The sequence below is a fragment of the Camarhynchus parvulus genome, chromosome 2, assembly GCF_901933205.1.
Source record: "Camarhynchus parvulus chromosome 2, STF_HiC, whole genome shotgun sequence".
Lineage (NCBI taxonomy): Eukaryota > Metazoa > Chordata > Aves > Passeriformes > Thraupidae > Camarhynchus > Camarhynchus parvulus.
The window spans coordinates 135,515,504-135,541,245 of NC_044572.1; the positions used below are offsets into that span (position 1 = coordinate 135,515,504).

General features: G+C 33.6%; 1 protein-coding gene across 1 annotated transcript in view; it reads right to left on the reverse strand.

The window, feature by feature from the left end:
- Positions 1–25,742, reverse strand: part of CSMD3 (CUB and Sushi multiple domains 3) — a 577,112-nt gene that overhangs the window by 130,313 nt on the left and 421,057 nt on the right. The window contains exon 32 of the mRNA XM_030971761.1: positions 6,004–6,120. Coding sequence (XP_030827621.1) covers positions 6,004–6,120 — 117 coding nt within the window. The remainder of the gene's footprint in view (positions 1–6,003; positions 6,121–25,742) is intronic.

Sequence of the window (25,742 nt, forward strand, 5' to 3'; positions counted from 1 at the left end):
AAAAAAGAGTCAAATTAAAAGACATAGACTATCATGTTAAGTCCACTCAGAGAATTTTCAAATTCAAACAATATTCTGGCAATGAGGTAAATTAACATAGAGCAGAATTTACACCAATGTGAACGCTTCCATACCAAAACACTAATTTTCATTCATTCATTAAAAATAATTACTTCAGCAGTTGTAATTAAATATTACATATAAATATTACCTTTATTAAGCTTATTATCTCTGGGATGAAAAGTACTTCTGTGTCTGCCTGATATCCTTTGCACAATGATCTCTCAGTTCTGGCCAGGGTTTCTAAAGTCTATCATAGATGAAACTCCTGCTCATGTACTTTTGAATGAAGCTTAATTAGCTGACTGAAGAAAACTGAAGAAAAGGACTGCCATAAAATTTTTAAAGCTGAGCTCTTGAAGTTTGGCTTCAAGAATTTACTAAGAACCATTCTAGTCTAACTAGTACAAGATCCTTTAAAAATATTGCAGTATCAGAATGGTGGTAAGAGGAATAACAACATGGCAAGAGAGTTAATAGAATACCAAGTTAAAAGGATGAGGTGTGAATTTTCTATCAACTATTGGTATTACTTATACAGAAGGTACTTCTTCCTATTCCTCACAATAAATATTTGTATGTACACCCTCAGTATTCCATGATGATCACTCTATACTTTAGAAAGCTGACAAAACAAACCCAAAAACTGAATTACTCAACTAAATTTGATTTCATTAAATTTCTGGATTAAGTGATACATGTTTTTAAAATATTTTAGTTTTTATATGAAGTGCCCTGTGATAGTCAGTTTTTATGTTTTAATGCAAAAATTTTGTGAACAAATAGAAAAATATAGATGATTTTTTCTTTAAAAAATAATTTTATGGTTACATAAAAAAAGCATAAATAAATAAATGGTCCCCTTTCTTGGAAGTCATTTTGATTTGAAGTAATTTTGTTTTTGGGAAGGAAAGGTGAGCTGACTTGCTTTTTATAAAATATAGGGTACAAGCTGGATCACTGTCTCTTTCTTCTGAAATTAGGGTCTTGAACCTTTACACAGTTGGACTCTCAAGCTTTTGGAGCAGTCTTTGTGGCTTCGTTCCATCTTGTTGACAAGTAATCATTGTTTGAACAGTGCAGTCTCACAACTTTGAAGTGTTTACTTGTATAAAAAGAGTGTAGGAGCAGAATCAGATTCCTGCCTATGGTGGCATTTTGATATTTTAGAAAATATTCATTCATTTCTATCTCCCTTTCAGCAAAGTATTGCTTAATTCAATAATTGTTTAGTTTATGTTTAAAAATATTGATGCAAGCTATTTAGCCAGACATTTCCATCCATTTTTACCAAAGACGGAGATTTAAACCCTCCACATTTTAAAAATGTCAGTCCATATGCATCTGCCACATTTCTTAAATTATATTAAGATGTACACAGCAGTGATGATGGATTCAAGTTACTAAAATGTTTTTACTGTAGATCTACACCTGTAGATGTACAGATGTTTGACTCTAATTCAGATAAGTATTATCATAAATACAATTTTGGTTCTCATTCCTGCTTGATGTGAGGTTGTCATTTGGCACATTCTGCTCCTTATGATCTGTCCTTGCCTATCTTTTTCTTTCCAAATGTAATCTGAGTTTGTAATCAAATCAAACTACTGAAATAACTTCACTGTGGCATGACTGTTAAGGGGTCTAACAGTTGTAGATGCAGTGAGCTGTCTAACAGAAAACCTATGTCGACACCATTGTTTGATCAGCATGTATTTTCACTGGCAGAATAAAATCTGTAGGTTTACCTTGCAGTAATTGGTAAAAAATTTTTCTTTCAAGGACATTATTAACAATAACAATAATCCCAAAGTTCAGCTGTTTGGTTCTACTTCTTTCTTTCCTTTGTTACTAATATGGAATAACTCATGTCTATCTCTTAGAAATTCAAGACAAGACATAAGCAAACGCTGAAAATGACATAAATGCGTATGCGAATATAAGGCAGTTATTCAGGAATTGAAGAGAATAGTGGAATTAAATTCCCATGTTTACCGTAAGCAAACTTGATCTACCTTCATTGCCAAAATTCTAAGTCTTGTCCCAAAATATCATTCTTATCAATAAAATTCTTGTTATTTTTTATTATATTTTCCTGTAGATGTAAAGCAAATGTTTCCATGGAAACTAGACATTTTCCCTATTAATGTTTTAGCTTCTAGGTGGGAAAAGATAGTTCTGCTTTAAATTTCATAATTTTTGATGGAAACTGAGAAAACGTATTTATTTTGTGGTAGCGTAGCTCAAAGCCACATTTACATACCTTACTGTGTATGTTCAATCTATCTTTTTGCTCTAACAAAAAGGAAAGCCATTTGCTGAGGCCAGCTGATATAAAATCTATTTTACTGTTAAAAATATTAACTTAAAAAGAAGTATAGATGACACCATTATACAGAGCAGAGCATACAGTTTAGATCATGTCCATCAGGGAAAACAACTAAAATCTCAAACATCTGCATTTTAATTGTGACCAAAGCTGTATTTCAAGACTGAACAATTAACAGTCATTACACCACTTTACATATCAGTGGGAGAGTGTCAGATAAGAAGCTGAGTCTTCCATGTTCACAGAAGATTTTGCCTGTGGTGCACTGTGTGCTTTTGTGAATCATTTATCTTGTAGCTTAAACCTGTCATGGTATGAAATATTGCAGCTGTGATTCTGCATGACAGAATAATGAAACACTGGGAAAAAGTCCACATTGAAATTACTTTTCCACAGATTTTTTTACTTGAGAACCCAAGAAGCTGCAGATGAAATAAGTTTTCTTTTCAGTCCATCAAAAACTAATCCAGGCCAATGAGTTCCCTTCTACACACTGAATATATTATTACATTGTTTGTGGGTTTTGTCTCTATTGATCAGGTTTTCACCTTTTTTTTTTCTCTAACTGTTCTTTGTTTTAAGTTCCCATATACTGTATTGGATGCCAAAACCAGTTCTTGAAGAGTTTCCATTCAGCTGTATTTCACATTGAAAGTTGGAGCCACAGAGAAGATGACAGATTTGTTGCTGTTTTCTTTAGGAAAATTAAATTATCATATGTCAGCAGCTTTGCTGGAGCACCCCTTTGTAGCAATGCATCTGAACAACTTAGACTACATTGTGTGCCAGCCATACCACTTGTAGTTCTTCTTAGCAGAGCCCTCTGGAATGCATCAAGATTACAAAGACATTAACTGTTCTAAAATAAGAAAGAAGAGGCTGAGAAACAGAATATCAAGACCACAAGAACTTGATAACAGAGAGCTATGAGGCACCTGGGCTGTAACCAATCACATACTCTGAAGAGTGCGTGCAGAACGCATGGACAGGATAGCGGCAGCAATCAAGAAAGGCGTGATCAGTGTGTACAGTAGTTGTAGAATCTATAAATAAGTGCACAATATAAACAATAAATGGCTTCTGCTCAATCATATTGATAAGTCACACAGGAGTCCTGGTTTCCCACACTCTTTCATTCTCAAAAAGATTATTTTGACTGTTTTTTGTTGCGAGGAATCTCTGTCAAATCTACATGATGTGATGCATATTACCAAGTGAATTAAATATGAAATCTTATGTCTTTTTCCACAAAGGCCAGATTTTTTTTTGTGACCATTTGTCAGTGAATGATCCCTACATGCCAACAATTGCAAGTGAAGCTCTTAACGCAATATCTTCTATCAGGACCCAAAACAACAGAGTTACAGGAAAAAAGATTCTACTTTCTAAAATTGATCTGAAAGACCTCAGCATTGCAATTTTATTGGCTATTCTTCTCTGAACTTAAATATATTTTGGCAAGTGAGAGGTAAAAGCTATTAGATAAAACACATTCATTACTCATACTACAAAATTTCCGACTGAGACAAATAATTACATTGAATGTAAAAAACTTCAGTTAAATCAATTGTCAAAATTACTTTGCTTTTCTTAATGGTTTTTAATGGAATAATCTTAGTAAAGACAGATTGCAGAAAGAGCCCAGGTAAGGAAAAAATCTGTACTAATAACTTACAAAAAAAATTGCACATTACTGTACGATTCAAAGAAAGATTCAGACTTTAAAATGTAAGCTTCTGGTTGTGAGGAATTCTGTTGCCTATTCTGTATGAGTATCATTGGAAAAAAACAGCTAAAACAGAAATATCTGTTTTGGCACTTGTTTCAATGTGTCATGTCATCCTCATTTTGAGTGGTTACTACCAGATACCATTTTACCTTTCTCTTTCAACACACTTTCATGTTCTGCATTCACAAAAGTGGTTTAAATATCATCCATGATATATTCTACAGGTACCTGAACTAATTGTCAAAATACACTATTTAAATACAAGAAAAGAGTAAATGTCTATCTCAAAGCAGGACAGACAAAACATTTAGGTATTCTATAATATTTGTATGCCACAATATGTCAGTGAATCCTTATATGCTAAGGTTAAGCATATTTAATAATTTTTATTTGCATCAGCATTGTTTTGTCTAATCACTGTGAAACAGTTAAACAGAATTCCTTAATACTGTTACTATCATGCTTAGTGTGTAAGAAAACCAGTATTTCTCAAATTATTCCAAATAACTACGCAGAGCAGTGGGATTTTCCCCATTTCCATGTGCTGTTTTGGGAAATCTGGTTTATTTCTGGAAAGCACAAAACTACACATTTTGAATCCATTATTGTAGTAATTTTAAGGCTTTACATGTTGACATCTGTTTCAAAAACTGAGCACCACTATAATGATATTGAATGAGTAACTTCAGATTTGATGAAAATGGGAGGATATAAACTTTGCAGTTTATCTAAAAATGACTAGATGTGTCAAAAATCCATGCTTATAATAGCTAGAAATAAACCAAGAATTGTGCACATCTGTTTAATTTTTTCTTAATATTTTTGGAATAAGGAGAAATCGGCATGACTTAGGAGACAATAGTTTTAAAAACCTATTTATTTTGTAGTAGTCCATGCACCTCTGCACTATACCCAAGAATAAGCTAATTGGATATTAGGGGAGTTCAGATATTATGAGTATGGTAGATGGACACACAGCAGCTGGAGCATTGTCTTTAATTTGGCTAAGATGTTTGCAGAATCAACATGAAGGAAGGTTAAGAAATACCCATCCCTATCCCCAGGCACCTGTTATTTGATAAACTGAAATGTGAGCTGGGAGTCATAATGAAGTCCTGATTTTCTGAGCATAAAACCACAGCATGGATATTTAAAGCTTAAATGATACTCAATATGTGGCATACTGCTTACCAAGAAGTGAAAGTGAACAAAAAACCCATCAGCAGGTATCACAGACATTTAATAATAAAGTGAGATAGAATAATTCATAAATCCAGGGAGGCAAACTGTCTTTGTATGGGACAGAAGACACCATTAAAATATTTGTCTAATCAACAGAAAAAATGTTAGTATGGAAGTGGAGTTTTGATGGAGGATCACAGAATCTACAAAACCTGAGCAGAAACCTGCCACTCTAATTTCCTTTGTCAGTAAAGACTATGCCATTGCCTCATGATGCAGAGAAGCCAAGGGTTAGAAGAGCAATGCTACCAAATATTTAAGATAAGCATTGCTTCCCCTGCCTTAATGGACTTAGTGGAGCTATGCTTCACTTTCTAGAGCATAGGCACAGGACCCTGGGTGAAAAGAAACCTGAAGTGGTACCACAAATATATTTGGTTAGCACCACAGTAGTATTCTAAGTTACATGCTAGTTATCGCAGTGAGACAAAAATACTGAACACTAACTTCAAGAGATAATGGCCAACATAATTGCTTTGAGAAAATAATGCACTATAAGATGATAAAAGTGTTGATAGAAGTATCAGTTTAAACCAGCTTATTCACATTAATAATTTTATGTAAAAACCACCATACAAATCGTCCAGAATTGTTGAAAGTATCCAAGCAACAAAAAGATATTAATGAGACAAGACCTACTTACCAAATTCCTTAGGAACAGTGATAGAGTAAATACAGTTGTGACCAACACTATAATTCTTGGGGTAGTTTGGTGATAATACAGTCCCTTCAGAACCTGTTGATCGGCTTCCACAGGGTGCTAGAAAGCAAAGATAATTGGTTTCAAAAAATGTAATATCATTAAAAAATCAGTTTAAATTGTGTTACACAGCAGAGTGATGCAGAGTCCCCAGGCAGGTGCATTTGTTGTATGTTGGTACATGATATTACAGTAAATTTTATTACACTTCTACACTGGATTAAATTTGTACATCCTGTGACATACTGAGTATGTGCAATTTTCTTATACATCAAATGAGAAGTGATAGCACTCTAAAGATTTCCAGATCAATTGTTTTTTCTTTAAAATTTATAAACCTTCTTTATAAAAGTAATGATGTCATTTATATGCAGTATGCTATTATTTTCAGCATACAAAACTATTATTCTTTCCTGTGATGCTTTATACTATGTTAAGAGCATAGATTATACAGCCCTTCTTCACACTAGTAAATTCTTACTCACGCCAATATACTCATCATGCAAAATAATGTACAACTACAACTACTGATACAAGAAAGTCAGGTTTTCTTGACTGAACATGAAGTACCACTTACTTATATCTCAATTATTTATAACTTTATATATAAAAACTTATGAGCACATACTTTATCACAGAAACATGTTTATGCTGCCACAGCCATAATACTTGATCAAATGGAAGATACAAATGCTTTTTATCACAACAATGTATTTTTCTATGGTTTATAACAAAACTTGGTATTTGGCATTATTCAAAAATGTCAAGTAAGAAACAGCATTATTTTTTTTTTCATAAGATATACAGGTGCATATATATGAAACATTATTCAATATTAGTAGCTTCCTATGTCTATTACCTGCTTGTCACAGAGGCTTCGTAATTTAGGACTTTAATTTAGATTTAACCCTAATCTATTTGCAAGAGTATGGCATCTCTTTAGAATATTTTTTCTCTTTCTTTAAACTCTTTTTAATGAGTTTAATGTTAACTTATCTATTTTAAAAAAAATATTTCCTGTTAAGACATGAATTCATAAATGAAGTAGTACTCAATGTTTCATTTGCTAAATATATCTGTTTGTTTTTTGGTTTTTTTTGTGGTGTTCTCTCAAAATATTAATACTTAATGAATTACATTAAATAAGAAAAAGATGGTTTTCTTACTACTATTACAGAAGACTTTATTTCAGTACTTGTCATACTAAAATCAAGACATTTATTAGTGTCGTTACAAATAACATATTTTAACACTACTTTTAGTTAATTCACACAAAATGTTTGGTGGAGTATACCATGAAAAGAACACATCTTTAAAATGTAGCAAGTTAAGGCCCCAACACTTCGAGAACAGGTTTATGCAATTTGCATTAGCATGGATTCCTTTCATATGGTGTAACTCCAGAGTTTGGTGGGCTGTGTACCTGAAACAGGAGCAGATGGCACCTATGGCTCCAGTTTGCATACAGTTTTGGAAATTATTTAATGGATTGCTGTGAAAGTCATGGTATTTGAAATATGTCAACAGAAGGGTGACTTTTGCTTGAGCATATGTGTATGCATGTGGCAGATGGGGCACATGCACACACATGCTCCAGATATACTGGAGCTAAGCAAATCCATCAGGAGCCAGACCAGGACGAGCTCTTGGCGAGGCTCAGGACAGCGATGGGCACACGCCCTGACACAAGGAGTAAGCGCTGACTTCCACATGTACATGGAATATTGCCCTCTGTGGCTAAGAGAGTAATCTCAGTGCCTTCCATCAATCCACCACCGGGTGAAATATTAGAATTCATGATCTCTTGTGAAAACACATTTAGATAATAGAACTACTGAGACTTTTTCCAAGAAGCAGTAAGTGTTTTGGCTGAGGCTCATTTGCAGACACTTATTTACCATGAGTTACTGGAAAAACACAATGTAAGAAAGATTCACTATTTAAATGTGGCAAATATTTGTGACAAAACCAGATCTGCTTACCTGCTTGTAAGTACTCAAGATTTTCTATTCCAAATTTTGGATTAAACAGAAGTGAATATGGAAGAATATAAGCAACAAAAGCATTAAAATAAGAAAAATAAGATTAAAAAAAAAATTATCCCTAACTCGATTTCCCTCGTTACTGTTTGTGAGTTGAACGATTAAGCTACAATCACCAGTACCACTGTCCCATTCTGGCATTCACATCATTACTACACCTTCCTAATCAGCAGAAATAATGTGCAAATTTAGGGTAAAACTACAATTCCACTAAATTCAATGGTATTGACACAAAAAGGAACATAATTTCACCCTTAATGAAACTTGAAATCCTTGTACATAAAGGCAGTACTTAAAAAAAATAAATTAAGGGCTAAATACAGTCCTCAGCATATTTTGGACCTTTACGTATAAAGAAAAATAAAAATTTTCATATATTCCGTTTCTTTTCTATTCTCATAGGCTATGCAATTAGTAAAGGCATTATCTTAATTGTAAAAAAGGGTTCCTACACTAGTATGCTTAAATCAGAGCAAAATGTATTTACCTATATACAGATCTATACAAAATAAGTCATGATAAGTATCAAGATAGTATTATGACAGCTGATACAAAATATTTGCAAATTTTATTGGAAAAGTCAATATATTTATTGAAAAGTTTTTATAGATATCTAGAAGTCATTAAACCCAACAATTTTTGCAAATTAAGAAAATATATTCCTAGCATCTTCAAAAATCTGAGTTCTCATTAGTGTACTGAACTATGGTCAAAATAACTTCCAAGTCTCTAAAAGGGAAGATAATACCATTTTCTTTTACAGATGATAATTAAAATGTTTATATGACACTTTGTATGAAACATCTAAAAATTTTTCCCACATGCTGAATTCCATGAAAGCAACATACATCTGCCCTGGATTTAAATGGGCATATATATGCTCACACAAGAGAAGCTGGCATATATCTGTTCACACAAGGGGAGAAGAGACACACTACTAGTCTGAAGCAGGATTTCCAGTGAGAATCTTTTAGGTACAAGGTCTTTCAACAAGAGTTGTCTTCAGTCTTTTCTACAATGGACTCAGTACAAACTGGAGCTAGACATGAACTATTTGTTACTCTGCCATATGCAATATACAGTCAGCAGTAAGAACTTGTGTTAAGTATTTCTTTCCCCGAAATTCTTTCCTCAGTCTTCTCATTCTGGATTTTTTTCACTCAGCCCTTTCTGAGTTTACTTTTCCCCTTATTCTATCTCTTATTTTCCAACTGCTTCTGTAATGACTCTTATCTTCACAAGAATTCACATTCCTGGGTCTCAAAAACAACTAGTATAAAGGGAAGTTGGTTCAAGATGTAAGCATCCAGCTGACCTTTACAAGCTGAGAAAATGTTAAATTTTGTAAATCATTAGGTAGTGAACAATTTAACTCTTATAGCAGCTGGACAGTCCTTCAAGACATTTCTGAATGTGTCAGGGAGGAGGAAGAGATTTTCTTGGTATTTTAGTAAGATTAGAGAGCTCACTGACTGTATTTCCTTCCTTGCATTTTGGGAAATGCTTAATTTAAAATGCCAAAAAGTTCCAAGAAGAAGAGATTTTACCCTGACCTACACTAAATATTAATGTTCAGAAATCAAAGATGGGCATGAAACTATAGCTACAGCATAATTGAAAACATTAAGTTGAATTGAAAACATTAAGTTGCTGCAAACATATATTTTTGCCTCCAGAAAACAACTAGCATCAAGTTGTTTGGATAGATGTAAAAGTTCCACTGCTACCATGCTATCCATTCACTTTCACTAATGCCTAATTCAGCTAAGTAGGTCTTACTGTCTTTGTTTCAGTTTTATACTGCAAGGATTTGTTTAGTTTCCTCATGAATAGAAAGTCAAAGACTTATAAATTATGAAAATCAACTTATCTAATTATTATGCTCTGCATTGAAAAATCAATCTATAAAATAATCTAGCAAACCCATCACACCCAAAAATATAAATTGTTAAAATAAACAAAAACCGCAACAAATACTGAGAACCATTCCCCTGAATGTAAAACATCCTACAGAATAAAATAACCCAACCAATCAACCAACCAGCAAAAAAAAAAAACCCTTCAGGAGGCAACTGATATTTTCTAATGTAATTTTCCAATAGTATTTCTTTTTTTTTTAATAATGTTTGCTTAGACTCTGAAATAATGTATTCCTTTATGTATTTATTTATGATCTAGCTTATTCTAGTTTATTCACCAAAATTTTATGCAGTATGCTGTCCTTGTCCTGCTTTCCAGGGTCAGCAATGGAGCACTAGTGGGAGAGCAAGGGATTTGACTCTGTTGAGAATGTGATAAAGATCAGTGTGTTGATGCATTTCTCACTATTTCCTTAAAACATTTTTAGCATTAATGGTAAAAAGTTGCTGTGTGTGCTGAACCTAATGGTATCTTGCCTTGTAAAATAGCATCTCCTGTAGCCCTTGACAAGTCCTATCACAAAAACAATAGACTATCACCCATTCTGTATGTAAATTGGCAAGCATTTTATCTGGAACATTACCCACCTTGATCATTAGTATTCATTTACCTTTGTCAAAGAACTACATTCTACCTCATTATGGCAGTGTATTAGTAAATAGAGAATGCAATATAAAATGCATTACCATCAGAACGACATCTTTTCTCAAATTTCAGTAGTTGTAAAAGAAATGTAGTTGAAAACCACAGAGGGAAAATCACCCAGCTGAACAATAGGTTCTCGTAATCTATGCTTAACTACTGCTATAAAGTCAAATTTTCTGTGCCTCCAGCTACACAGTACAGTGCTAAAAGCCCCAGTCGTGCCTCTTGCTCATGTTTTCATCAGGCCTTTGCAGTTAAACCAAAAGAAAGAATACACAAGGTGAAAGTTGAGTAAGAAAAAAGTGAAGAATGGGCTACCTAGGCATGAGGATCAATTTCAAATCTTGTAATTTTCTTTTAAAATGAATGTTTTGCTATCAAGGTTTTTTTTTAATGCAGCTTGAAGTTTTAAATTCCTACTCTTGCTTTCAGATCACCTACTTTCTAGCTCCTACAGCTAAGATCTAGTATAATTTAATTGCATTTGCGGATTTAAGTGCCGTGTTGCACTATCCATTTTTAAGCAGCAGTTCTCAATGGAATCAATGGGGAACACTGCTTAAAAATGAATGGCACAATATGGCTTTATATCATGCAGATAAATTTGATTACATAGCTACAAATACAATCAAAAAATAAGAGCAACTGTGCATGCAGTCTAGAAAAGGAAGGAAAAATGCCTTGAAGAACTGGTGATGGGATACTGACTTTTAATCTAATGGGTCACTGTATCAAAATCCAGTCGAAGACACCTAGTATCCAGTTCATCTAAATGAGTAGGTTCAGAAAAAATTACTTAGTGACATGATTTATGTTTATAAAATTTAATATATTATTGTGGTTTAACCCCAGCTGGAAAATAAATACCACACAGTCCTGCTTGCTCATCTCTGCTTGGGGGGAGTGAGAGAATTGAAAGGGTAAAACTGGAAATTGTAAAGAAAAGGAAAATAAAATAGGAATGTAACCCACAAAAACCAAGTAACAGAGATGAAAACACTTGTTCACCATCAAGCAACCAATACCTTTCTAGTTACTCATCAGTGACCCCAGGCCAACCTTCCCCCTGTATTATTGCTGAATATATTATTGCTGATCCCATAAGGTACAGAATGTCCCTTTGGTCATTTGGGATCAGCTGTCCCACCTGTGCTGCCTCCCAGCTTCTTGTGCCCCTCCAGGCTGTTCACTGGTGGGATGGTATGAGGAGCACCAAAGGCTTTGACTCTATGTAAACACTGCTCAGCAGTAAGGAAAACCCCCTGGTATTATCAAACCAGCAAAAATCCAGGTCCTACTAGCTACTGTGAAGAAAATGAACTATATACTAGCTCAGACTTCCACATATATTAAATCACTGGATGCTCTTTTTCCTAGTCTTATGTAATAAAATGTCATTCTATTTACCCTTTGTAGTCCAATTACGAGATTTTCAGTTGCAATGATTTCTTGTAGTGGTTATAAGTAAAAAGAAAACAAATACAGTGACTGATATATCACCTTATAGATACAAAATAATTTTAATGCAAAAGACATTGTAACATATAAAAATGGTAGACATTTATTCTAAAGTTCTAAATTACAGATATATTTATTGTGGATATCAGTCTGTAAATGTGAAGCTGATGAAGAACTTAAATCTGCTTTTAAAATATAATGAATATGTAAATGACAATCTGATAAAAAATGTATGTTTTAGTTGTGACTTGGAAAAGCAGAAATACACTAGAAATAAAAAGACACTAAAAAACACAGAGAGAGAGACAGTGCAACATCATAATGCTGAAAAGCAGTATGAAAGAAGAGAACATCATGAAGAATATAGATTTCCGTTCTGTAGTCTCTTCAGTCTTCACAACAGAATTTAACTATGCAATCAAAATTGATGTAAAAAATGAGAAAGAAACTGAGGTTACTATATGTAAAAGTATTTGATTATAATTAGTTAAAACAGGTCAGCAGAAGCTGTCAATTTAGAAATTTACTAAAGCAGGCCCTGAATCATTAACAGAAAATGGGGAAATCACGGCATTATTTAAAAGCAAACAAACAAAACCCCCACAACAAAACAATAACAAAAAAGAAAAACCAAACCCAAACTAAAGACCCCCCAAACAGAGAAATTCTAAATAGCAACTTAAAAAAAGCATCAGCAATTGTAGAAACACAAGATCAAAAGCATCTAGCAACTGTTGCAGAAAAACCTAAAAGATCAAAGACACGTTTTCAGTTTCAATAAAACATTGCTGTAAATAAAGATATGTGTAAGGTAGGCTTCAATACAGACATAGAAGGTAACATTTCTGTTCCATTTAAGAGAACTGAGGTTTCAGTAAGAACATCACATCAATTTTTTGCCATTTAAAACAAAAAAAACCCCTATATTTTCATATTAGCACAAAGTTTTGAAATACTAGGGGGTGTTTAGTCTTTAAAATGAGAATGAGAACATGGGCAGTGTGGTCACTTTTTGAATATGTGGTAAATTGAGATAGAGATTAGAGAAATAATTGCCAGCAATTCTAGTATAATGAAATAATTTTTAGATATTCTCATAAATATTTTTGGGAAGTTATTAAATTTTGGTGTGATTCCTGGAAGAGAGAGAGATATAAATATCTGTCACAATGGGTTAAGGATATAAAAATAGACAAGAGATAGTATTTATTATAATTTCTTATGGATCTGTGCATAATAATTGATTCTAAGATGACAAGGAAGTTTGTCTGATATTTTTGGTGCTGGCAGTGCTAAACCCACAAATCAACTGCTATAGCATGATGGGTTATTCAATATTTTCAAGAAGAGAAACTCATTAAGAAAAAAGATTATCAATAAAAAAGTACAAAATGGGAGAACACCTAATGACAATTCCTAAAAAAAAAAATCCCCGAGAACATACAGCTATTTTTGAAGTTTTCTAAAAGATGTATAATCAGTAAAATGTGTCTTGTAAGGAGAAAATCAAAGAGATTAGAATCTATGTAGCAGATAATTAGCAGAGAAACACAATTAGATACAGTTTAAGAAGTACATTTCAAGAGGAAAGTGCCTCTTTCTTTTAAATAAAGAGAAGCAGCAGAAAATTTAGCAGTGCCTTTGATGTTAATACATAAAGTTTATATAAATACATAAAATGCAACTAAACACACTATCAAATTATTTCTATGAAAATTTATTTAACAGTTCATCAACTTTTACCGCCAAAGCCAAATAAGCCAAATAACTTTGCATATGCAGTTTCTGTTTCTTGAAAGCTTTCAAACAAAACTAGATGTTTTTCTGAAGATACAAAAAGCAGATTTTATACAGCTGATTATAAGATGCACTTCTATATTCAGGGGAAATCTAACTTTAGAAACAATGTTTGCTCTCAATTTAATGATTAAATAAAAATATCAGTTCTATTCAGTTTTTCCTTAAGGAACTGTGGTTCACAGAATTTTAAAAAATTCCATATAGTTTTCTCAAGTGCTGAAATCATGTGTTACTTAAAATTCATTTACTAAATTTACTCATTTTAGCCAAGTGTAAGAAAAGTGTGAAATTATTTTTTTTAAAATAGAAACTGAGATGTAGCAGAAGGTCAAAATCCTACATTGTTTTTTTGTTATAGAATGGGTTCACATCTGATAGCTCTTTCATAATATTGGTTGTTATTCATAAATCTAAATTATTATCAGTTTGCAAAACTATTTTTTCTTTATGTATTTTTTCTACATTTTTCTGAACAAATGCAATTAGCTGGAAATTAGATATATTTCTACTTCTGCCCTATCTGACTAAATTCAAGTTCATTTTCGATGAGCAGTAAAGTGAACAAGCATAAATGAAAAATTGTGTGCTCCTATTTCAATCGTCAAAACCCTAGAGAGAACATTAAAGGAGATTTGAAGAGACAGATTTCCAATTTTATAACCCAAAATGTAATTCTATAAAATTATTCCATTTTTAAATGTCAGGGTATAGCTATACATTATGAATTATTTATTGTCAAGGCCTGTCACATATAAATGTCAAAATATTCCATAGCATAATCAGATACCAAATAGGTAACCAAATAAGTATGGTTAATATACTAATGGTTAATAAATAAAACCAAAAATTACCAGATTAAAACTAATCTTAAATTATAGGAAATTTTAAATCCCTGTTTAACAGATGCATTAGTAAATTTTGAATTTAAAATAGCTAAATTGCAGAAAATTATTATTCTTAATTCTTCATTTTTCTGCTAATACTGCAAGAAATAGCTTCCTGAAAGAAAACTTTCTTCAACAGGGAGCAGTGGATGAAATTAATTTCCAGTGCAGTGTAGTCTTCTAGAATTTCAAGTGATGTTTAATGCATTAATATTTTTGTTCTGAAGGAATTTTGTGCAGATGATGAAAATTTCTTATGTTGCTTGCCTGTAGAACAAGGGGTGGGATCTGACTTCTTCCTGTCTTGCTGTTTACATGGGAGCTGAAGTTCCCCTTGTTCATGTTTCTCACTGCTCCAGTTGATAAAACCAGTAGAATGCCGTGTGATATTTTTCCAGGAGACTCTCACTGCATAAGCACTCACTTAATAATGTTGTGTTCTTTCATTTAATGTTTTGTTTTCTTTTGCCAATAAAATGGAATTAAAGTAGCAGGCTCTGAGAATGAAGCCATCAAATAGGAGAAAACACTTTCTAACAACTTTTGTGCTAAAATAAAGATCTTTGCAGTGAAACACTCTCTGCTTATAATAAACAGAGATGGAATAGGTCTCTGCAGTCAGCCTATGCTGCAGCACAGCTTCATTCCTTTGAAAGAGCTCACCAGTGTTATAGTTTCCACAGCTGAAAAAAAGTAACTAAATAAGAGTTTGAACAAGCTTTTCAAGTCAACTGCCTGCAGGAAACTTGACAGGATATTTAAGGAACTGCTGAGGGAAAACGAACAATGATTTTAAAACAATTTAACTGCCAAAATACTAAATGAATAAAAAAAGAAGAGAAAGGAAAATTGGCAGTCTTCTGGGGAAGACCATTTCAGTCTTTCAAGTATATTAAGATAGCAAGAGGAGAAGAGCATTATATGACAGATGTGTAGAAGTAAAAATAAATCAGAGATGAACAAAGCTTAACATATTTTAGCTACAATAGCAGAATTAAGAGATTGATGCATCAGAAAATATGAATCAAAAATGTGTAAGGATTTATAGTCTCTTCACAAGAAATAATCATCCCTTCCAATGAGAAACTTCCTTTTTTTTCTTTTTGAAGGTCATATAGCCTACTTATTATTTATTTGTTCATCTGTGCACTCTTCATATCTAAATAAGATTTCATTACTTATTTAGTTTAAGAATAATTTCTATTATATGATGAAGAGCATGATGATGGCTTCTAAGCAGAAAAATCATAAAAAATGTGAGGATGAATGTTAAATTATGAGCTTTCTCAGAACTCAGTAACTTTATGAGTTCATTTCAAACTTCACAGAACAAAGAATCTACTCATTACTATAGAGCTCATAAGTGATATCAGCCCCTGAGACTTGTTTTGCTAATAGAACTTTCACCATTTTAGGGCTGGGGAGGCTGTAAATTCAAAGGAATTTAGGAATAAAACGAGGATGTATCATCTTTGGAAGGAGGGTCAGGTTTCTCAGGAAGAATTTAAGGGGGTGCTAGGGTATGTAGGAAAAATATTAGGGAGGCCAGAACTCAGTTTGAACTTAATTTGGCAACTTCTGTAAAGGATAATAAAAAATATTTTTACAAATATTTTAATGGCAGCTCACTGGGATGGGAGCACTCTGCGCTGGGTTAGGAACTGGCTGGATGGCCAGGCCCAGAGAGTGGTGGTGAACAGTGCTGCATCCAGCTGGCGGCCAGTCAGCACTGGTGTTCCCCAGGGGTCTGTGCTGGGGCCAGTTCTGTTCAGTATTTTTATTGACCACATGGATGAGGGGATTGAGTCTTTCATTAGTAATTTGCAGATGAGACTAAACCGGAAGCGTGTGTCATTCTGTTGGAAGGTAGGAGGGCTCTGCAGAGAGACCCGGAATGGTTGGATGAATGGGCAGAGTCCAATAGGATGAAGTTTAATAAATCCAAGTGCCGAGTCCTGCATTTAGGCCACAATAACCCCCTGTAGTGTTATAGGCTGGGGACGCTGTGGCTGGACAGTGCTCAGGCAGAAAGGGACTTGGGGGTGCTGGTCAGCAGTCGACTGAACATGAGCCAGCAGTGTGCTCTGGTGGCCAAGAAGGCCAAGGGCATCCTGGCCTGTGTCAGGAAGAGTGAGGCCAGCAGGAGCAGGGAGGTCATCCTTCCCCTGTACTTGGCACTGGTGAGGCTGCACCTTGAGTGCTGTGTTCAAATTTCGGCCCCTCAGTTTGTGAAGGACGTTGAGACACTTGAGTGTGTCCAGAGGAGGCAACGAGGCTGGTGAGGAGCTTGGAACACAAACCCTGTGAGGAATGACTGAGGGAGCTGAGGTTGTCTAGTCTGGAGAAAAGGACACTCAGAGGTGACCTTATCACTTTCTCCAACTTCTTGAAAGGTGACTGTAGTCAGGTGGGAGTTGGTCTCTTTCTCCAGGCAACAACTGACAGAATCAGAGGACACAGTCTCAAGCTGTGCCAAGGGAAGTTTAGACTGCATATTAGGAAAAAGTTTTTTTTACAGAAAGGGTGAAAAGGTATTGGAATGCATTGCCCAGGGAGGTGATGGAGTCACCATGCCTGGATGTGTTTAAAAAAGACTGGATGGGGCATTTGGTGCCATGGTTTAGTTGAGGTGTTAGGGCTGGGTTGGATGTGATGATCTTGAAGGTCTCTTCCAACCTAGTGATTCTGTGATTCTGTAATGAGTATATTGCCCATCCAAACCCCCTTTATGTTGTTGTATACTGCCTAGTTACACGTCTCTAGAATGTTCTTTTATCCAAAAGAGTTTTTAAGCACTAGCAGTGAATCACAGCTGGAACAAAGAATCAGCTTTTCCTTGAATCATCTGCAAATAATATTACAATACTAGAATGACACTTTAGGTTTCCAAATGATGATCACTTTGTTTCCAAGTGATTTTAAATATTTTGAGTGTGTGTGCATCAGCAGTTTAAAAGGAAACTGCAGGAACAGTTAATGATTGTAATTTTAAATTTGAGATCTGGCAGTTAATGATAAATTCACTGAGGTCATTGTAATCCTCTCAATCTCAGCTTTCTTTTCCATCACTGCTGTTTAGGTTTGTCACACAGACTTTTAAATTAATTTTAAAGAGACAGAAATTCCCAATTTTCAAACTCACTAAAGCAAAATTAAGTAAAGAAAATTAAAAAGAAGGAAGAAAAAAAGACTGAAACAATACACCATCCATAATTAAAGACACATTCAAATTAGAAGTCAATAAAACTAATCAAGAAAGTTAGGAACAGGGACTCCTGAAACACAGGAAGGAAAAGTAGAGTCAGAAAGAACTATAAAATGGAACAATAGTCAAAATAAGTGGTCAATGAACACCTATGAGCAGAAATACCAATTGAAAATATAAAATTAAATAATACAGAATTGACATTTAAAACATGCAGAAGACAAAGAAAGAAAAATACCCATGAAACTTTTGTGTTTGGGAAATTTTCACACATGTCACTGGAATCTCTAAGGATCAGCAACTCAGAGAATCTTATTTACTACATTTCAAATCACCAAGTAGAAGAGTACAGATCTATTTCTCAGTATTGTAATGATTTTTACTTACACTTCTCAAAAATTTAAGATTTTTTTATTTTGTGGTAATGAGGACTAAATATAAAAACTCCAATTCTATTTTTCCTTGAACTATGAGTGCTGAGAAATAGACTCTCCGATATCTGCAGGCAAGAAGTAAATATGACTTTCATGTTATATTTGTTTCTTGTTAACACTGCCTCATCAGAATATATATAATAGGCTAGGATGCTCTGTGAGGAAAGAAAATCCTTAAATAGAATTCTGATAGAATTTTTATAATCTGCAAAAGACTAGTATAAATGACTTCAAGGTAATTTATTTTGGACTGTAGCATCTCTCTTACAAGGACAGGCTGAGGGAACTGGGCTTATTTGGCCTTGAGAAGAGATGACTGAGAGGGGACCATATCAGTGTCTATCAGTACCTGAAGGGAGGGTGATAGAGCATAGATTCAGGCTCTTCTTGGTGGTGCCAAGGAATAAGACAAAAGATGATGAACAGAAACTGATGCACAGGAAGTTCCACCTGGACATGAGGAAGAACTTCTGACTTTTAGGTCACTGCCTAGAGAGCTTGCAGAGTCTTGTTCATTGGAGATGTTCAAGAAATGTCTAGACAATTCTGTGTCACGTGCTCTGAGATGAACCTGCTTGAGCAGGGAGGTTGGACTAGGTGACCCACTGTGGTCCCCTCCAACCTTACCCACTCTGTGATATTGTGATACTTCACAACCAAAATCTAATTATCATCACATGCCTATACTTAGGGTTATTTCTTATACAAGCATTTTATCTGCGCTTCACAGAAGTGAAATTGTTGTACCTTTTACTCTGTGCATTTGACTTTAGATATGATTACACCATATAATTTTGTGATAATGTGAACTTTGTCATCTCAATTTTATGTGAATTTTTATTGGAACAATACAACTATTGCACAATTCATAGGAAAAATATGCATGGGATTGTGGGATTCACATTCTCTGAACCTGAGAGAAGCAGTGAGAGAAGCAAAGAATGATCAAAACAATTCTTATCTCATTTGTTGCTCCTTTGTTGTGCTAAAGTAGAATGCAATATGGAGATTGTTTACCCAAAGTGATGGTGTTTTGTTTCCTTGGCCTATCAGGGCCAAGCACATGGTCAGTCAGTAGACAGTCACGAGATTCTGTGCAGCTGAGTGCAGTTGTGTGCAGAGTTGAGTGCTTGGCAGATTCAGTTTACATGTAATGCAATATAGTATAGAATAATATAGTATAATAATTAATCAGCCTTCTGATATCCATGGAATCCTCCTCATCATTCCCCCCAGACATTGGGCAAAAATATCACCGACATGAGATCTTTGTGATAGCTTTCCTTTATTGATTTTTTCTAGATAACTCAAAACTGGACATCACATCAACAACTTTCAATTCTTACCTTGTAATCAAATATTATCCTAATGCATTCTATTACTTTCCCTTAAAAGGTAATATATTTTTTCATGGAATGCTGCCAAACATCTTTATAAATTCAATTACATGGTAGCAACCATTTTTTAATTTCACCTATATGCTTGGTGAGCTCTAAGACATCCTAAAAAGATCCACATTCCTCTTCAAAAGTTATATTGATTTTTCTTCAGCTTGTTGAACAATGTGTCTCCTAGTTCTACTTTTTTTTTTTAACTAATCTCTACCAATTTTCTAACTGTGGAAATTGGCCAGCTGCTCATCAAGGAAGATTTCTGACAGGTTCATCACCTCCCACTGCTTCGACAGAAAGGCTAACTTAACCTCAAGGTCAACATTTGTACTTCAAACACTTCATATCTGTCTCTTTCACAACTACACAGAAAAGACTGTCTTATCCTAGCAACTTGATATGCTTCTGTTTATTGATTTTCCTTATTTTGACTCAGATCCTTCAAGCCAAAGGAATGGTTCCAATGCACTACTTATCCTGTTACCTCAGTAGGGTAATATAAGAAATACAACATAATAGATAAGGAATTATTTTTTCCTTCCCCTCAATAACATTGTCTTTGAATTCATTTTTGGCCTTGATCTGTTGTTGACTCTTTAGTAAGCTTTTACTTTTTTAATCTTTGCAAAACTGTATTACTGCTGAAATTAGGTTTTTGGGTTTTTTTTATCAAAACCCTGTTGGCCACACTTTCTACTACCTTCTTTTAAACACTTTCTACTACCTTCTTCTTAAAACATTTTGGTTTCCTGAAATGCATATCCTAATATCTACTAGATCCCTTGAATGTGTTATTTCATCACCTCTTTTGGTGATCCATACAAATTTTGATTCTGATTGGCAATATGCTAACATGGTGTTTTTACATGATTTCAGATCAACAATAAATACTTACCTTTTTGCTGTTGTCTTCAAACATATTTCAACAACCTTCCCTAGTTTGATATTATTCCCCATACAAAGTAAAAAAAAATAAATTCCTCTTTCTTTCCTCCTAGGGTGTCCAATTTGAATGCATTATAGACACTTCAGATACATTTAGAGCATACTATTGTCACATTTACTCCCATTGAGAAAATCTGCTCTGCTTTAGACCAGCTGTAGCTCTATCCATTCCATACTTTTATCTTATACTGAAATAGAAGACGTTAACTGAATCACCAGCATTTGAACTGAAAATAATTAAAATATCACTGAAAATAATGTTCTCCGGTCTTCTATTACCTGTATTTACTCTCAATTGTAAATATAAATATAGATTAATGTCTAAAAATATTGTTTTTAAACATATTTAAAAAACCTCAAACTAAAGCAGAGTATTTCCTAGCATGACACCTAACTAAATGTTTAAACTACCATCCAAGTCAGTTATTGAATAACAAAATAATAGAAACATACAAAATGTGCAGTACAACAGGGAAGAAATTGTAATATTTTAAATTTATAGCAACAAAATTATTTCTGCAGTAGATGGAATACACAACTGCATATTGCATGGTGCTGTGATGTTTATATTAACTTCTTAAAACTCAACTACTCTTTATGGCGTAAAACAGAAATATATCATGAAAAGATTCAGGCAAAAAATCTCAAAAGTAAGAGTAAAGTTTTGTTGTAAAAGACACTTTTCCTTCATAAGAGTGTAACATCAGCAAAAGAAAAGCTGTAACACAAGCAGCTCCTGAGTTAAATGTCAAGAGACATGAGATCTGTAAGAGGGAGCTATGCTCTTTATTTTTATGCTGGACAATGTCATTGCCTACATTCCTATAGTATGTTAGCAAAATGCTTTATGTAGCCCAGTCAAGAAGGAAAATAAAATAGAATTAAATTTTAAAACAATGCAGTCTCTTAATTACAGGTTTCTTCTGTTGCCCAGAACCATCCATCCCCCAGTCTCCACTGTGACAGACAAAGTGAAGATGACAAAACTTGTGCAAACAATGAAATATGAGTCTTATGGATGTAACCACCAGCGTATTCCACATAATAAATCTTCTTCCAGTGCACTACTGAGGTCTTACTAAACAAGAGTGAGGGTGTTCTGACTGCTGCCTGAGGTTAGGTTAGAAATATGTATGTCAGCTATAGCCAGTGCAGATGACTGGACCAGTTTCTTTAATTCCAGTTATTAATTAATTAATTTACCATGATTATTAACTGATATCACATAATCCTGTCCTAATTCAGTGTCTTGCAGACTTTGTAAAATAAATATTTGCTTCTCTGTGTGACTAAATGCTAGAGATATACTTTTCCTTCTAAGAACAGAATACTTTGAAGTCACTTTGTCTGTTTGAAAAAATCTTCAAAGAAAAATATGCACCTATGGTTCTAATACTAAATACAGGAAAAGGCATATATTTATGTAGACTACTGCTAAAACCAGTTTTTCTCTGCACCTCAAAATACATTATGAAAGATTTTTTTTAAGGTAATGTTTTTTCAATCTTCTACTAGAAAATTTACATATTCAAAGCACAAAGAAGTGTCAGTTTTTAATATTCTAAAGCTGAAAAAAATCACACAATTTATTATGTATTTTCATTGGTACTTTCTGTATACTTTTATTGCCAAACAAATTAGAAACTCTGTCAATTAATTTACATATTTTATAATTAGCACACTACTTTCAAAAGTATTAAAGTTGCTGCTACATTTTCCCTGCTAATTCATGATGTTGTTTCAAACTAACAGTTGCATACAAAATCATTTAAAATTATGGCTTGAATAGATATGCTTTATTTCAAATCATTTCTTTTATAGCAAAGAAAGTAAAAAATGAAAGCTGAAAAAACCCCAATTTTATATAGCTTAAAATATTTCTCCTTCTTATAACGTTTCCTTCATTAAACTCTGCTCCCAGAATTTGCAGATTTAGTTCAACCGAAGAGGAAGTGACTGGTTTTATGATGCACTCCACTTAACTAATCCTTTAAATTCATTAGGAATTAGGATTCTCTGGCAGTTGATTTTAATAAGATCATTGTAATTAACAACTTTCTTCAGTTTTAATACTTTACTTACCATTATATGATATTATTACTTCTTAAATGAAAGCCTGGAATAATTACACACAACATTTATTATTCAATGGACTTTGTAAAGCCATAATATGAATTCCAAATGTGTATGCAAAAGGTCAAACAAAGTAGTTCTTGCTGTGAATATAAGCATGCGTCTGTATTTATTTTTGTTTTCTGATCTTTCCACAATTGTTAATACTTATAGTTAATTCCAGTAAAATTTTCAAACTTTTTCTGATATGAAGAGAACATCTGTAAGAAAAGCTGAGTTTTTAACTTAAACACACTTTTAAAAAACTTGTGGAGTTTTCAGCAATATACCAGCTGTCTGCATAGCCATAAAAAAAGATATTAGTTTCATTTTCTATTTACAAAACTATTTGTGTATTTTACAGTAAAGAATCAGTCACACATCCTCAGAAGAATGAGACCACTGTCTCCGAGAAGCATATACTGACAACTAAATCCCTAGTCAGTTACTGCAAATCCCACTACGTGCAAGCTAGATTTTCTCATTTTGCCTTTTTGACTTGATAGTTCTTAGTGTACAATGGTATCCTTTGCCTGGATGAGGAATAATGAGTTTGCTTACACAGAAAAGGGTCTGTAGTGTGAGGTTTATAGGTTAAATGTACACTCAGACTTAGATGCCTACTTTCTTTACTTAGAAATCTAGCTGCTAGATTTTAACACATATATCCCTCCAAAATAGAGTTTGTTGTGTGCTTTTAACGCAAACAGTACTGCTTCCACACAGTATATTCAGATATTTCACTAGATCTAGAATTTCCTGTGTTGCTGTTCTAAGCCATATTCTGCTGCGCATGCAAGCAGATTAAATCCTGTTAATGCAGTCCAAATGCAAATGGAAAAATATACCTTCTTAACCAGCTCTTTGAATGCCCCTCAATGACCTTTTAAGAAGCCTGTCTCTCTCCACTGACTATATGGAAGGAAAGCTTGGAATGATAAAGCAATGTACATAAATTTGTAAAAATTTGGAAGTGGAAGCTTGGGAACAAAAATTCAGAAGACAGTTCAATAACAATAAAATGAAATCCTTCATGTTTTTCTCAAAATACCTTCAATTGATTTTTCAAAATTAGAATTAACCTTTCAGAGTATTCAGAATTTAAATAGCATTTTTGTATTCAAAGCAAAATCCTAACTGATTTCCATTCTACTTCTAAGTACTCAGGTCATTGTTTATGTGATTATACAAAACAAACATGATGTTCTGGGCAAAAAGAAAGTGAGAAATGCTTCGTAAAAAGTCAACATATGAAAATTTTAAGTAAAATATGCTGCTTAAGTGGTGAAACTGACCATTACTTTGGAACTATACAACACAGAGACACAGAGCTTGTCATTAACAGTAACATTCAGCTTCATTAACTGCAGGAATATTCTGGCTTGTGCAGTTGCCCAACTCATTCCTCATTCAAAATTTGAAATCAATTTAAATAACAGCTCTTCATATGGTCAGTTTGTAAAAAGTGCATAAAAATATGATCTATAAAGCCTCTGATTCAGTAAACAATGTTGAGTGATTAATGAAAAAGTTGTCAGCATTTCCTATATTACAAAACAATAAGCAGTAACATTATGCTATTTTGTGCTTATCTCTTTTCTACCCTAAAAGTTTTCAGATATAAACCTGATTTGAGCTGCCTCAAATAGCCATCAGATCAAAAGAAACTGATATAATACCCTGAATTGGTTTTGCTACCAAATAAAAAAATGAATAAATCATAAGCATAGGCATATTCTCATAGCCAGTTAAGAAAATATTAGATATTGTTAGATATATCTTACAGATGGAGTTTTTTTTGAAACCTGGATTCAAATATTTCCAAGGATTCAACTGTAATGAAATGTAGTAAAATGTTTTAGTGATCAATAAATTATTTCTTCTGCTAGGAACAAGGTTTTCACATTCAGTTATGAATATGATTTTCCATTAGTTGTCTTTTTGCTATTCTGTAAACAATTATTGTTTGCTACCAAAAATTTAAAATGACCTATAGTTGCTGAAGCTGAAAGAAAACATTAATCATTGTCTCTGTCATACTAATAATGCATCCGCATATGTTCATTACATCCTGTTCTTAACATCCATAGTGAAATACCAAATACCTTAGCACATTAGCCTAGATAATCTTAGCATCTGTTCAATTTTTTTCTTGTAACTAATTAACCAACTAAATAAACCCCCAATATACACTCAGGTGGTATTTTATATCATATTTCATTGTAACTCTATCAGTTTCAAAGCAGCTGCAAAAATACAAACGGAAGAATGGAGGAATCTGATTTCTACTATGCAAATTTTATTGCGTAGTGAGACTGGTTTTCAGGAGCTAAATTCAGCTCTCAAATTGTTTCTTGCCGACTCTGTACCTGAAAGCTAATTAACTGATATGATCTTTCTTATATCTATATAAAAGTTCTGTTTTTCTTAAGATAAATCACAAAGTGGAAAGCATTGATAACGTGGTCAAAATATAACATATCACAGCAACATAACTAAAAAACTCCATTGACTCTTAACTGGAGGAAAAAGCAATTAAAAAAAAGTGAAAACATCTATTCTGTGTCCTCATATCCTAAAGAAGTATGGGGTTTTTCATGTTTGAAATAAGGCCTTTATTTTTCTCCATTTATTACAGTGGCAGTACTTCCAAGCAAAATACTCTCCCTTCACTGGAAGTTACAACAGACAGCACTGGAAGATTCCTAAGTAGATTATAAGTGACACTAATAGACACAACTATTGCATGAATAAAATATTTTTTAACTTCCATTACATATCAAAAAGACCTCCTTTAGAAAAAGGAGAATCTTTCCTCTATTATACGCAACGACCTTCCTCATCAT